This window comes from Alligator sinensis, unplaced genomic scaffold (genome assembly GCF_000455745.1).
Source record: "Alligator sinensis unplaced genomic scaffold, ASM45574v1 scaffold1207_1, whole genome shotgun sequence".
NCBI lineage: Eukaryota > Metazoa > Chordata > Crocodylia > Alligatoridae > Alligator > Alligator sinensis.
Window position 1 is genome coordinate 569,714 of NW_005842867.1, and position 14,620 is coordinate 584,333.

General features: G+C 41.7%; 1 protein-coding gene across 1 annotated transcript in view; it reads right to left on the reverse strand.

Moving 5' to 3' along the window:
• URB1 (URB1 ribosome biogenesis 1 homolog (S. cerevisiae)) overlaps positions 1–898 on the reverse strand; it is a 76,760-nt gene extending 75,862 nt beyond the window's left edge. Inside the window, exon 1 of the mRNA XM_025191883.1 lies at positions 721–898. Within this exon, the coding sequence (XP_025047668.1) occupies positions 721–898 (178 nt within the window). The remainder of the gene's footprint in view (positions 1–720) is intronic.
• Positions 899–14,620: the final 13,722 nt, after the last annotated feature.

The following is a 14,620-nucleotide window of genomic DNA, read 5'->3' on the forward strand; positions in this document are numbered from 1 at the left end:
CCTGGGAGGGGGAGCCTGTTGGCCACTTCCAGGAGCATTGCAACTACTTCCAGGAGTGCCATAGCCCCTTTGTGATCAGCTGTGGCGGACCTCCTCCTCCTTCTCCCCCCATCAGTGAGAATGGCTGCGGGGGGACCCTCCCAGTTGATGAGATTGGCTTTGGGGGGACCTCCCCCCATCACTGATTGGTCACTGGGGGAGCACGTGCCCACCTGACTAAGGTGGCACCAGTCTCCCGTGTCGCTAGGCAGTCTATTCCACTGTCTCACTATTTTAACAGTGAAGAATTTCCTCTGGATATCCAACCTAATCTTACTTTGCTGCAACTTCAAGGCATTTGTCTGTGTCCTCCTCTCTGCAGTGAGAAAGAAAAGGTGTTTTCCCTCTTCTTTATGGCAGCCCTTCAAGTATTTGAAGACTGCTGTCCCCTCAAGCATTTTTTCCACAAGCTGAACACACCTAGCTCCTTCAGCCTCCCCTCATATTGCTTAACTTCCAAGCCCTTGATCATCTTTGTTGCCTACCTCTGGACACTAACTTCTCTACATCCTTTTAATTTTGGTTATTTTCATTTTTTTAAGGAAATTTTTTTGTCCCCCAGGTCAAATTAGCCAATTCAAGTCCAAATCAATTTGAATCTGGTTGCTGACTTCAATCTGCTGCTCTTCAGTTGTGGGGGCCCTCCTTCTTCGAGTCGCCATATACGCCACTTCTCATTACCCTTTGGCCTCTGTGGTACCAGCCTCTTGTAACTCTTGTCCAAGTAATCTTCCTGGTCACAGATGCAATGTGGCATAGATATCTGTGCTTCCAATCTTTGAATCTTCTCCAAGGCAGACACTGGCTTACATTTGGTGTAGATGATGTGCTCCTGATCCTCTCCGAGGAACATGAACATGGCACATCCCACTCAGGTCACAGCAGCTGACTCCCTTTGTGCCTCTTTTGCTCTCTGGAGACAACCTATGCTGTAAGGAGAGGGGAAAAAAAAAACATACCACAAAAACCTGCATGCCACACACCTGCACTAGGACCTTTGCGTGTGTGCGCGTGTGCACACACGCACACATGCACACTCACACACACACACACACACATAGGATCTCCTTTTTCCTGGCTCCCACCTTAGGAAAATTCCCTAAGCAAACTCATCTCTGATTGCTGCCCTCTATTTACTGCTTCCACAGTTTGCTGGGGGCTGCCTTTTTATAAAGCTGCCTAGCCTAGCTCCACCCCTCAATTACCTAAACCAGCCCCAAACAGAGCAAGCTCTGTCACTCACTCTAGAAGGTGGGAGAAGAGAAGAGAAGAGAAGAGAAGCAAACGCATACCAATACCACAGGGGAAAATGAAAACAAAACCCCAAAGACACACACCAGGTACTAGGCAAACACTATAGCACCTATCAGCCACCCTAAACCCTAGGGTGTAGCCTGTGCACCCTAGTGCACGGTAGAAAGCGTTTTAAGGCAGTTCCATACTTGAGCTGTTTATCCCAAAGCTTACCTGGCAAGGGAAATACCACAACCACAAAGGAGGTTTTCCTACTTGCAGGGGAAAACCATTTTCTTGGCAGGTAATGTATAGATAGCCTCCCACTTCCACTTCTCACCTATACGCTGACTTTATGGAAATGGGAGACTTCTCCCTAGCTTGCTCCTGAAGCCATACGGCTAAGGGCAAGCAAAACTCAGGGGTATCCAAACCCCAAGCCCCTGGGCTTGGGCCTGCATGTAGGATGCCCACCAAAGGATTTGGAAGCATCTGAAGCCTGAGGCAGAGGTAGAGGATGCTTGCCAGTGGCAGGGCTGCATATGGCTCTTGAATGACTCACAGATTTGGAATTCATTTGGCTTTGGACACGAAACATGTTCCTTACTAAAAAAAAATTGCTCTCTGCTTAGCTTACATTTTTACTAGTCTCTCTCCTGCCTTGGATTTCCTTCCCTTGCTTTGTGGTTTCCAGTGAGTTCTGCCTCTTCCTGGGATCTCTTAACATCCACTGCCCTACATCCTTTGCCCTATCTCTTCTTCAATTCATGCAGCTCCCTTTTCCTTGACTCTTGAATTTACCCACCTCTGGAATTCCCCTATTATAGAGTTCTCTCCCAGTTCCCTGGCAGATATTCCCTTTGGTGACATTACTGTCCAGTTTGTCCTATTACTAACCATTCTTGCAGTACAGTTATCCTGAATTGTTGCACATAGAGTTACTGCTTTCTGTCAGTCAGCCATCACATTCAGTACAAGTCAACCATTTTTCAGTGCTAGTAGCAATGATCTTTTTGTGTAATATGCATATCAATTTATTAGTGTTTGTAAAGCACAAACAGACCTGTCTGGGGGTCAACATACATGCTAATTACTACAATGTAAAATGTTATAATGCATTATCTTAGAACCTGTGAACTGTAAAACACTTTATTCAGGCCCATGTTCTCGATTTCCTATAACTATGTGAAAAACAGGGTTTTGTCTGGCTTTCATTTGTATAATAGGACCTCTGTTTATCCAAAGAGGAAGCAATATAGTCTGGATGAATTAATTTATAGCTGAGGCCCTTGAATAATATTTTTTCAAGAAAAATATAAGATACTTGCACTTCTTTTCTTTATAGGAAACCAGGGTGACCTGAGGAAGGACACTTTGTGCTCAAAAGTTTATCCAACAAGTGTCACAACAGTTCAGTAAAACAAAAATCACAAGGTTAAGTTAAGGATAAGTGAAGTTAACAGTATACAGATTCAGTTTCTCCAAAAATACTTTCCTGTCAGGTTCATACATGCAGGGTGCATCTACATGTGTGCCTGACTGCACAGTTCACTGCACAGTAACCGCCGGTACTGCGCAGTCCCAGCACCACACCAGTCATTTCCAACCTTACTGCACAGTAGCGGTGGCATCATGGTTTGTGCCTGCCAGCACTATGTCACCATAGCAATGAGCTACATTGCCATAGCTCATCACTGCGGCAATATAGCGTGTCATATAGATGCTCCCACAGAGTAAGTGCTGTTGACAAAAAGAATTTAACTTTGTAACTTTAAATTTACAAACATTAAGGTTCATAATTTCATGAATGCACATCAGATCTTTACTATCTGTTTTTCCCATGGTGCTGTGAAGTCTGCTGGAGCACAGTAATTACCATGCTCCAGCAGATTCAATTAAACATCCTCCACATGTATAGGAGCCTCATATGTCCAGAATCAAGAAATTTAAAAGTTATGACTGTAAAGATATACTAGTGCTTTGTGAAGGAAAATTTTGTTGGAATTTGCAGGAACTGTTCTAGAATTTCATGATCTATTTTTAATAATTCAGAGCCAGACTGAAAAAGAAACATTTTTACCAAATGTGTTCTAAATATTTTATAAAAGCACTACCACTGGGAGAACTACACACTTCCCAAAATAAATCACCACACTGCCATAAGAACTTAGGGTGCTTACAGACATAAAAAATAATGGTGCTTTGCTCTAAACTTGGCATGTTCCCACACCAAGCCCCTCGCACTCCCAGGAGAGGCAGTGCATTACTTCAACCCAACTTGCTTGACGTCTGTAAAGATCAGGCACTTTAGTGGGGCTTTTTTGGCGCTTTTATCTAAGTGCTGATTGAATCAGCTTTAGCTAAAAGCATCAAAAGGCCATGCTGAAGCACCTGATCTTTACAGCTGCTGCAGAGCTGGGTTAAAGTAACTGCTTCTTCCGGAAAAGCACTTATTTTTTTTAACATTTGCAATCAGCCTTATTGCTTAAACAATAGCCACTATACCACACTAAAACCTACTGCACCCACTTGTGGAAACTTTTGCTAAAAGTTATTTTATTTATTTATTATTTTATAACCCTGAAAAGTTTGTGAAGGACTATTTGATCGATTCACTGTGGACACATCTACATGAAACGCCATAATGTGCAGTAGCCTATTCTACTTGCATTAACACATCATGGAAAAAAAATGGTAATGAGCTAATGCACAGTAGAATTCATCTACTGTGCATTAAGCATCAAAAGAATGTTCACCTTTGCTACTGCACATTACCACAGGTTAATGTACCTTTATGTAGTACCTCATATTAGAGTTACTAAACTTAAAGTAAAGCAAAGGCACATTAATGAACTTATAGACACACCCAATGTGAATGAAATAGGAACATCCCTTTCATTATTTTTCTTCTATAGCTAATCATGAAAATGGGCAGGCTGTACTTGGTAGAGATGCTTCTAATACATTATTATTAAATTATGTAAAGATTGTATTCTAATCTACACAATGCATGTTAGGCTCATAATGTCATGGAAGCACATCAGATCTCTGCTATCTTTTTTTTCTTCAAAGTACTTTATGGATATGTTGTTATGGAAAGGACAGTTGAGAATGCCCCGATCTTCAGGGCAGACCTTTTATAAATCCTTCCATAGTATGTCAACCAGACCAAAACCCAATTAAACCAATGACTCCAAGGATTACATCAAAGATAGAGTTTTGATCTCTCTAATAGCAATAACGTTTACTTTCATCCACAGACTGGATTGTGTTAAGTATAGTCTCAAGAGACTATGGATTCTTATCCTGTTACCTGGACTAGGTTTTATAATCTCTATTATGTCCCCAAATTGGTTAACTGCTTTGTTAATCCCTTTGACTCACCTTCTCTCTTAGCAATGCTTCCTCCTTTCCCTCTGATTTGTATTCAGGTAACTTTATTCCTCTCTATTTAGTACCCCTGCTCCCGGCAAGTCCATTTATAGCTTCTGATGAAGTAAACTGTAGCCTATGAAAGCTCATGCCTCCCTAAACAAGTTAATCTATAAAGTGCCACACTGCCATGCCTTCTGCTGAACTTCAGACCAACATGGCTACCTCTATACCTTAACTGTCTTAAGGATGATAAGGTTACATTATTAGATCCACTTCAAAGGGAGGCTTTGTTTATGTTTTCTATGCCATAGGTTACAATGTAAAAGCTATCCATGGGTTTATATGTAAAATATTTGTTCACTCTTTGCTTCCACTCATCTTTCCCATCCTCCTGCAGATAAATGTTTTTACCCAAATGACAGTGTTTTACAGTCCCCTCATAGCATCTGATGAAGTAAGCTACTTTTTACAAAAGCTTATGCATTTCTGATTTAGCTAGTCTATAAGGTGCAAATCTACCCTACAATCTGCTTGACTTCCAACTAACATGGCTAACAACTTCCCTTTATTTCTCTTTGCCAGCTAGAGCCAAACTTGCTCCCCCTTAGATCCACTGAAGTCCCACTGACCTCAGTGAATGTAGGGCAGATACCCAACTGGTTGTAACTCAACTGGGCTTCAGTGAAACTATGACAATTTACACCAGATGAAGAATGCTGTCTCTACATGACTGTTAAAGGGACCATGATTATGACTAACATAATTGTAAAGTCTAGTCCCTTGGTCCTCTGGAGTGCTGATTCTGCGGTATTTTAGCCAATCAAAACTCCCACTAAAGGCCCTGCCTTGAAAACACTAATTCATAACTTCACTCATGTGGCTAGTCCAGTTAATTTCAAGTACTTGAAGGAAAGCACATGTTTCTGTGGAAGCTCAGTGCTGTAGTCAATAGGAGTTATGACTTACCCAGCAGGCCCCAAAGATTTATTACTGATCCACAGTAATACCAGCTTATGCAAGTACTAAATGACTGCGCAGTACCAACTGCACAATCTGCTGCACGTGTAGTCGAGACCTGTGTGTGGAGGTAGGGAGTATCTGCTTGTGCGTGCAGGTAACTGCATCTCTGGTCTTTTTACTGAAATAGATCTATTCTTAGATAATTTTTAACTTTCTTGTTAATATTGCCATGTATCATTTTTCAGCATAACGCATGTAGGGACACTTTTCTATTTATCATACTCTCTCAGCTGCTGTTGCTTCTGCTAAGAGAGCATTTGTTATTATTCTCCCATCTTACAGAAAGTCCTATTTCTGTATATTGTATATGTAAAACACTGAATGCTGAAATGGGGTAGGATGGATGATATGAGATTATATTCATATTGTAACAGAAAATAAAATCAAGTTTTTGGTCCAAGATAGATTTTTTTCTCATATGTAAAAGTAACTAAATGCAAACCCAATGATAGTATTTAATATTTGAATGAGTTTTATCAACCTTTGCTACTTCTGTAAAAAATAAATATTTAGTCCAGAAGAGGGCAACATTAACATCTATCTTAGTAAAATGTGACTCTCAGAGACTGACATAGAGTAATTTCAATAAGAAAGAATTCCAGCAGCATTTTAAAGAATGATTGGTGAAGAAAAATATGAAGGAACAAAGTGGAATGAGAAAAGAAAATGAGAGAAAGTGGAGGAGAAAAAGAAAGGGTTGGGAAGGTAAAAGTAAGGGAAATGTCAAAGGAATAAACATGTAAAATTGTTCACTCCATTCATTATTAAAAAAGGAATTAACAAAAACAAGGCTAAAATGGAATTCTTTGGCTTCTAGTTACTTAATTCTCCATTTTAACTCTAATAATCCTTTATAATGTTACCAGAAACCTCCAGATTACAGCTCTGGGTGCCTACCGGCCTGTTTTTCTATAATATTCTGTTGTATGAAATACAAGTTTTATTCAAGATTCATAACAGCTAAGCAGATATTTACTCAAAAGTAGATGATCTATTCTTTCAGTAAAACTTTAAAATATTTCTTGTATATGAATTTAAAGTATATATTTAAAAACAATAACTAAAAAAAAAGATTTAGAAGTGTGTGATATAGAGGAAAAAACAACATTCTCTCAAACTTTTTTGGATGGGATGAGAAAGTTGAAAAACTATAATGTAACTGTTAGAAGGGCAGAAAACTGGAGTAATTATAGCATCTCCCAGCTTTGACAGGCCTAGAAAGCCTACTCACCTCCCAGCACTATTAGTGCAACATTCCATGTAACGGCTACTACTAAAAATGTCAATCATATAATACTACAGACAGTTTTTCACATAAATAACCTATATCAACTCATCTTTTCCCTAAGTACCTGAGCAGACACTACACCTACAGGTATTGACAAAGGGTAACAAGGCAGGTCCTGTTCATACTAAATCTTGTTTTTAGCTCCTATCTCCTCCTGTTTTACTATTCTCTTGTTCCTCTGTCCTGGTCTTCTTCCCCCAGTCACACCCTTTATTCATTTTCCCACTCACATTTTTCTACAGCCCTCCAGATCCTAAAAAAAGGTAGGTGAAAATCCTCATCTGAAGATGCCCCACATATGGGCATATGTAAGCCCCATAGAAAGATCAAATTTTCAAGTGTCCAAAAACTAAACATTTGGACATTCAGCATCAGTGAGTTACTGGATACTAGTACTGAACATTGACAATTTACAATGGTTCCATGAAGAACTGTGGGTATGCAGTACTTCTGCAAATCATAATTCAAAGTGTCTCAGTGAGGATTTCCATGAATGAAGCTGCTCTCTGCAGCCTCAAATTAGAAGCCACTTTTGAAAATGTTGGCCTTGAGTTGAGACGTAAGTGGTGCATAAGATCTTGTGCAGGTCTTGGAACTAGTGAAATGTCATCTTTTGGGTGTGGAAGACTAAGACTGCAGTCTAAGTGGGTGTGCATTGCTGCACCAGTGCAGCCAGGCTGGGCCCTCTGCTATCAATGAGAAATAGCAGCTACTGCAACTAAGAGAAACTACCTTTTGTTTTGTCCTTAAAAAAACAAACAAACAAGCAAAAGAAGTTTTGAGCTGTTTCAAATGGAGGAGCACTTTTCTAAATAGCTTAAGAACTGCCATTTTAAAATATGACTAATGGTGGTTTATCTTGTTTACTGCTACACTTGAGCCATATCAATATCAAAGGACCCAACTTGGCTGTGGTTTCAGCAGCAGCAGACATGCATTAACACTAGGGTTTCAAGCCAGGACTCAGAGTGGTTTGGAAGTTGGGCTGCTTGCCCAGAAAGCACAGACTTGGAAAAATCAGGACAGGAGAGGAGAGGAAGATGACAGAAGAGCAGGGAGCAAAATGAGCAGACCGGGATGAACTTGAGGAGCACAAGCTATAATCCATTGTAATCACTCATAATTACTGTATTTGCTTGAATCCAAAATGAGGGATTTGTTTCCTCTTCGGTGCGGGTCAGGCCACTTGACTTCCCCACCACGTGGTCAGCCTCACTCTCTGCCTACCCTACCCTGCCACTGCTTGTCTTGTTGTACCAGTGGAGGGTCACGTGTATGAGGACACTCCAATACTTAGATTCTATATATGGACAATTATAACAAACATACATTTTCCATGTACAGAATGTAATTATTAGGGGGTCATCTTGAATTCAAAGTTGTCTTGGATTTGGGTAAATAGGGTATCTGAATGAACCCCTCTTTCCACTAAGCAGAGTTTCACCTTCAGCAGAGTGGTTCAGTTACTGAACAGGAGAGACAACAGTTTACATAATAACTACAATCCTTCATACTTTCTGTTAGTGGAATAATACTTAATTACCATTCAGTCTTAGCAAGCTTGATCGTATAAACTGAACATCTCCTAAAAACTTTGCATCCACAGGAAAACAGGATCAATGTCTGCCCAAGCAATAGCAATAAAATAGGCTCATTGATTTAAAAAATGCTAATTTATTTGAGATAGTTTTGGATACTTGGATACCTAGTTAGTGATGATTTGGGTCCGGCACTCAGAACTGATGAGCACCCATTTCCCACCAGTTCAACAAAAGCTAAGATTTTCAACAATGATTAGTTATTCTCCATAACTCAAGATTTGGAGGCCTCCCCTAGAGATCCCTTGAAGTAACTTCTATTTCAGCCAATGGTTGCTTAGCACTCCAATTTTGTTCCTGCAGTAGTGAAGCCAGTCTGATTTTTGCAACTGACTTCCATGGGGATAGTTTCATAGTTTCATAGTTGGTAGGGTCGGAAGGGACCTGAGCAGATCATCAAGTCCAACCCCCTGCCATAGGCAGGAAAGAATGCTGAGGTCAAACGACCCTGGCAAGGTGTCTATCTAGCTTCCTTTTGAAGACCCCCAGGGTAGAAGCAAACACCACTTCCCTTGGAAGTTGGTTCCAGACCCTGTGAAGTAGTGCCTCCTGATATCTAGTTTAAATGTTAGCATCAGCAAAATCAAACATGAAAGAGCATGACATTACATTATGCAGTTTTATTTTTGCTTATATGAGACCTTTTAGAACGTTTTTAAATAAAATGTGTTTATTTAAACTTTTATAAAAAGTTTGAAAGATGGCAAATGTCAAACTTCCATCTCCTCTTATTGTGTGCAATCTCCTTCCACACTTCGTCACATCGTTGCCTGTCCCTTCCAGATCTGTTTTTATATTATCATCCCATCATTGCACTGGTCTACTTCAAGGTCCAATACCCTCTGCCTCAGCTTCCAAAATCTGTGTCACATGTCTTCTCTCATTGATACTTGGGATATGTCCCACACATGTGCTCTTTTTGCTCAAGACCTTTTGTGAAAGTCCACAAACTCTTGATTATGTCTTCTGCTCCATAATCCATTTATAGTATCAGCCACTTTCTGAAAATTAGGTTCCTGCAAAACACATCTTGAATTGGGCACCCAAAACTCTCTGAAAAAAAATTAGTCTCTCTCTCCATACATACATACACACACACACACAGATATAGATATATAGATATAGATATAGATAGGGGGAGGGGAGTAATACCAGCGAAAAGCTAAGCTCCTAAGTCCACAGTTAAGCACCTTAATAAGTAAGAAGACTGATTTTTAAGCATGCTAGGCACCCATCAGCTTCTTGAGCTGGTCTAAATTCTGATCCCTCCTGAAGACCCAATTCTAATGAGAGGCATTATATAAATTGACTAGCAACACCTAGACAAAGCAGCAATTGGAGATAATAAATACTACCAAAACTGCATGGTGAGGACACAGACAAAGAAAGCAGACACCTCTTCATTTGTGTGTTATATTCTGATCCCTCATCCTTATGTTTTGTTTTGTCCTTTTCAAATATAAGCTCTTGGGGCCAGGGAATGTGCCTTTCTTTGTGTTGTACAGTACTTACTGTGCTGTGGGCACTACTAGAAAAAATAATCTGATTACAGGAGAGCTGCCAATAATATTGGCAGCATCACAAGCAATGGGAAGGGAGTGAATTTTCTGCTGCTTGCAAGGAAGAAGTAAAGTTGAACTCTAGAGGGAACCAAGCATAAGGTGATTTTAGTAACTGATGAAAGCACACCTTGTCATGTTTTATTGCTCCCCTGTGCAATGGGCATGGTCATTATGAAGTTATGATGGGCAAGAAGCTGACTGATCAGGAAGCTGCTTTAACCACAGAGCTGAGAACTTGTTTGCTAACTTTGTCCTCAAACACAAGTCAAATCAATGCGGGGGAGGAGAGAAGAAAAGAATAGTAAGATGAAATTTCCCCTCTTTAAACATGTTGTGCCAAGTTCTGCATTCCCTACTCATTCAAAACTCCCACTGAACTCAATGAGAATGTTTCCTGAGCAGAGCATGCAGGATTTGGCCTATTGTCTGCAAAGTCAAACTACCAAATCCCTGAAGAGACTGTTTGGTCCTGAAAGTGATAGCACCACATGATAAATAGAATTTGTGGCATTCAGGAAACAGATCCACAGCTGACATATAAAGGAGAGAGTTCTCTGGTGCTGATTACTGTTTTTATTCTGGTATCCATAGAAATGGAGGTTGAATCAACAAAAATGTGGTAAGTTATTTTAAATAACCCCCATATAGTGATTATTTTAAAGCACATCCTTTGTTTTAACTGGTTTGACACTCATTTCTATAGACATCAGGCCACGGATGGCAGTCCAGTTCCTAGAACTCTCTTGTAGATTTAATTTTTGTCAGAGTGCAAGAATATAAAGTGTTTAAACATTTTCTAACTTGTGGGAAAATCCTCTTTTTTTCATACTCAGGTCTCTTCAAATTATCCAAACAGAAGTTTACTAAATGTGCCCTAAAAACTTTGTTTAGGGGCAAAAAACAAGAATTAAAAAATGTCAGCTCCAAAAAAATATTTTTTTAAGGGAGACGAGTTGTGTGTGCCTGAAAATAAGAATTTTAGGATGAAAATGCCTCCATGAGAGTAAGTATAATACCACAGCCATGGTGCTATAATTCTGCCAGGTTATGAACTTTTTTCTGATAGTCTAATATTTACTATTTGACTCCATTTTCTTCTAGTATTTCACACCTCTGGCTTCTTTTCAAACTGACAGTACTCATTTTATTTGAGTTTCCATACAGTAAGCCATGAGTTGAGTTTCAATTGGCAGAGGTTCAGAGAAAATTAATAAAATGTAGAAATAGAAATGGTGTGACAAGTCTTTTGCCTCCTTTTGTCTTGACCCTGGGAGGTTTCCCATGGATATCTTCATGCATACAGCCTGGTTTCCACATTTCTGGGTTTGTGAAAGGATTTCTGTTCTCCAGCATTGCAAGAGAGAGAGAGAAAGAGAGAGAGAGAACTGAACTGACCTAAGCAGATCGGTATCTAGCTCTGATACTACCTTCTAATTTCTCAGTCAGTCCTTAGGAACAAATGGACTCAGATCTGGCTAAGTCAATCTTAAGGACTGACTGAGACAGAAATGATGTCTTTCCTATCTTGCTGAACATGTTTGGTATAGCTGTATGCTCCCTCTCACAACCAAAAGTTTGCAATCAGCAAAAACGACTCCCATGGATAAAAGGGTTGCCTAAAGGAAAGAAAAAAAAATACTTCACTTGAAGTATATTCTGTCTGCCTGCCTTGGGGTTTTATCCTGCCACCACATCACTGTAGTAGCTGAACATATTGCACATAAAAGTAATAGGCAATAGTGAAGATCTCTTTAAAAGTATGTAGATCAACACTGTCAAATGATGTCCCTGATTCAGGAAAAAACATTTACTGTAAATATCTGCTTAAGCACATGTGTAATTCCCATTGATTACAATGCCCTTGGGTGCCTTTATTGAGGTTATTTATGTATAGGAGTATTTCTCTGTTTAGCTAGGTAGCAAGCTAGACCCCAAACACATGTGAAGATGTGATTCACATGATAAATTGCAGAACTATGCGATATATAAACTTATCATACACCTTGGATGACCTTGCCATACCTAGGTTATTCTTCTTCTTCTTCTTCCTGTAGTGCCTGCCAATCCTAGAGATTACCTAACATTTCAAGCCTCCCAGAAGCTTCACACAGTTGCCATTTTAAAAAAATCAACTACCCTGAGAAGTGTTTCCCCACTAAGGTGGATCTTTCACTTATTGTTAACCTTGCACAGAGCCCAGGGCACACCACATGCAATTTAAGATATTTTTCTCACAACCTTGTAGGACAGGAACAAGGGCTCCCTCTTGCCTGTTGGAAAGGAGAGATTCCTTGCTTCCCAGTGGACTATTGAGTTCTGGAAAGTTCATAGATATGAGCATTTTTAGTCACAGAAAGCCACTGTAGAGGGTTTTGGCTCCCTCTGATCTGTTGGTCTCATGGTCACTTAGGTACCCGGCTTTTACATACTGAGGGATAAAAAAAATAGTTTTTTTTAACACTATTGGCCACCGGTACTTTGCCTACTCTAGCATTCCCTTGCTGCTACTCTCAGAAGAGATGAACCAGTAGGAGCTATGAGAAAACCTAGGTCCTGTGTCAGTCAGTCAATGGACAGATCTGTCCAAACAGTCAGTCAAGATAACTCCAGCCTCATCTTTGCATCCCTGCAACCTGCAAGGATCAGGAGAAGTAATTCAGTCCCAGTTGGCTTCAAAACCAAACACTGCTAATGCCTATCAAGCAGCCCTAGTGCTAACATATTTTAGCCCTATTTATCTCAATTCAATAACATTTAATGGAATGCCCACAATCTCCAGTAGATTAGTATGAAATTTAATTTGCTCTTATCTGCCCAAGACCAGGGAAGCATGAATATAATGTATGTGGTATCCAACTGCTATACTGTGAAAGATGTGTGTGTCCTGGGTGATACCAAACTGTGAAATATGGATTTGGGCTCAAACTCTGACAGAGCTCAAGCTGGTCAGATGTCATGTTCCAAGTTAGTGCATTTTTGGAGTTATGCCAGACTGGGGGAATTCAAACTGAATCTGGTCCAAACTCCCCCAGAGCTTGAGGCATGGGTCAGTGCTCTAACCTGCTTACACTGATTTGGTCCCATCTTTTCTCACAGACTCACCAACGTCATTTAGATGAAAAAGCAGTAGTACAAATGTGCAGGATAAGCTACCAGCTGCTGGAAGCTCATCCCTCCCCCCTTTCACATGCATCTCTCAACAGGACTCTGAAGCAAGGAGTTGATGGCAGACAACCTCCATGGCCTATTTCCAGTATTAATTCAATCCTCTTTCATGATGGCTAGTCTTGCCTGGCTGGAGGGATGAATGTCCTAGCTTAATGATCACTTCATTATTCCCAGGGATGTCAAGAGGAGATACAGACATGCCAGTCAAACAATTGTACTCTGTACTGATGGATTTAAAAAGAGCTAGAAATGTCATTTGAAGGCAGTCCACAACTTTGTCAGGGAGATGCTGGAGCCCTGACTTTCTGCAGCTCTGATTTTATTTTATTTTATTTTTTAAGTCTTTTGCAAACCAGCCCACAGGGAAGAACCTGAACTTTCCCAAAGCAGTCCCACCACTTTTTCTCAAAGCACATGTCAAACACATCTCACCCTTGAGGCAGGAAAATGTGGGCACTGAACAAAGAGAAAATGCTGCCAGGGGTCTCAGCCAGGGGTTGGGGGAAGTCAGGGAAATAAAGGATTTATTTCCTCACGTGCAAGTTTCCGGGCTGCTTCTTACTAGGGCTACAAGGGGGCTGAAACCCCCCACAAGAGGCGGCAGGAAAAGCTGCAGCCCGGCTGGGTTTCCGTGCCAGGAGCAGCAGCCCGCGGGCGGGCTGGGCCGGGCTGGACAAGGAGCGAGGCAGAAAGTGGCGGAGCGGGGAGAGCAGGGCAGGTTGGGCTGAGAGTCAGTGCGCGGAGGGGGAGAAAAGCTCGGAGAAATGTTGCCGGATCTTGGGGAAAGACACGTACCGCTCGTGGCGGGGGGTGCTGATTGCCCACGTGGCTGTGAGATCCGGGGATGTGCGGGAGCGAGCCGGGCGGGAGCCTGCACCCGTGTGGGTGCGAGACGGGGCGTGGGGCAGGGCTCTGACTGGCGCACACGGTGCCATGCGGCCGCGCGTGTGACACGTGTGCCTGAGTGTGTCCGTGTGTGTGTGATCCGCGTGTGCGTGCGTGTGCGAGCCGTGTCTGTGAGTGATCCGTGTGCGTGGCTCTGTGTGTGTGTGTGATCCTCCCCGTGTGATCCATGTGGGTATGCGTACACGCATGTGCATGTGATCCGTGTCTGTGAGTGATTATGTGTGCGAGAGATCCCCGTGTGATCCGCGCGTCTGTGTCCGTGTGTGCGTGACCTGTGTCTGTGTGCGATCCCCGTGTGTGGTCCGGGTGCGTGTGCGCGCGTGCAATCCCCGCGTGGATGTGATGTGTGCGTGCGCGTGATGCCTGTTCGCGCGTGACCCTCGTCCCGGCGGTGTGCGCGCATGATCCCCGCGCGCGCGATCCGCGCCCCG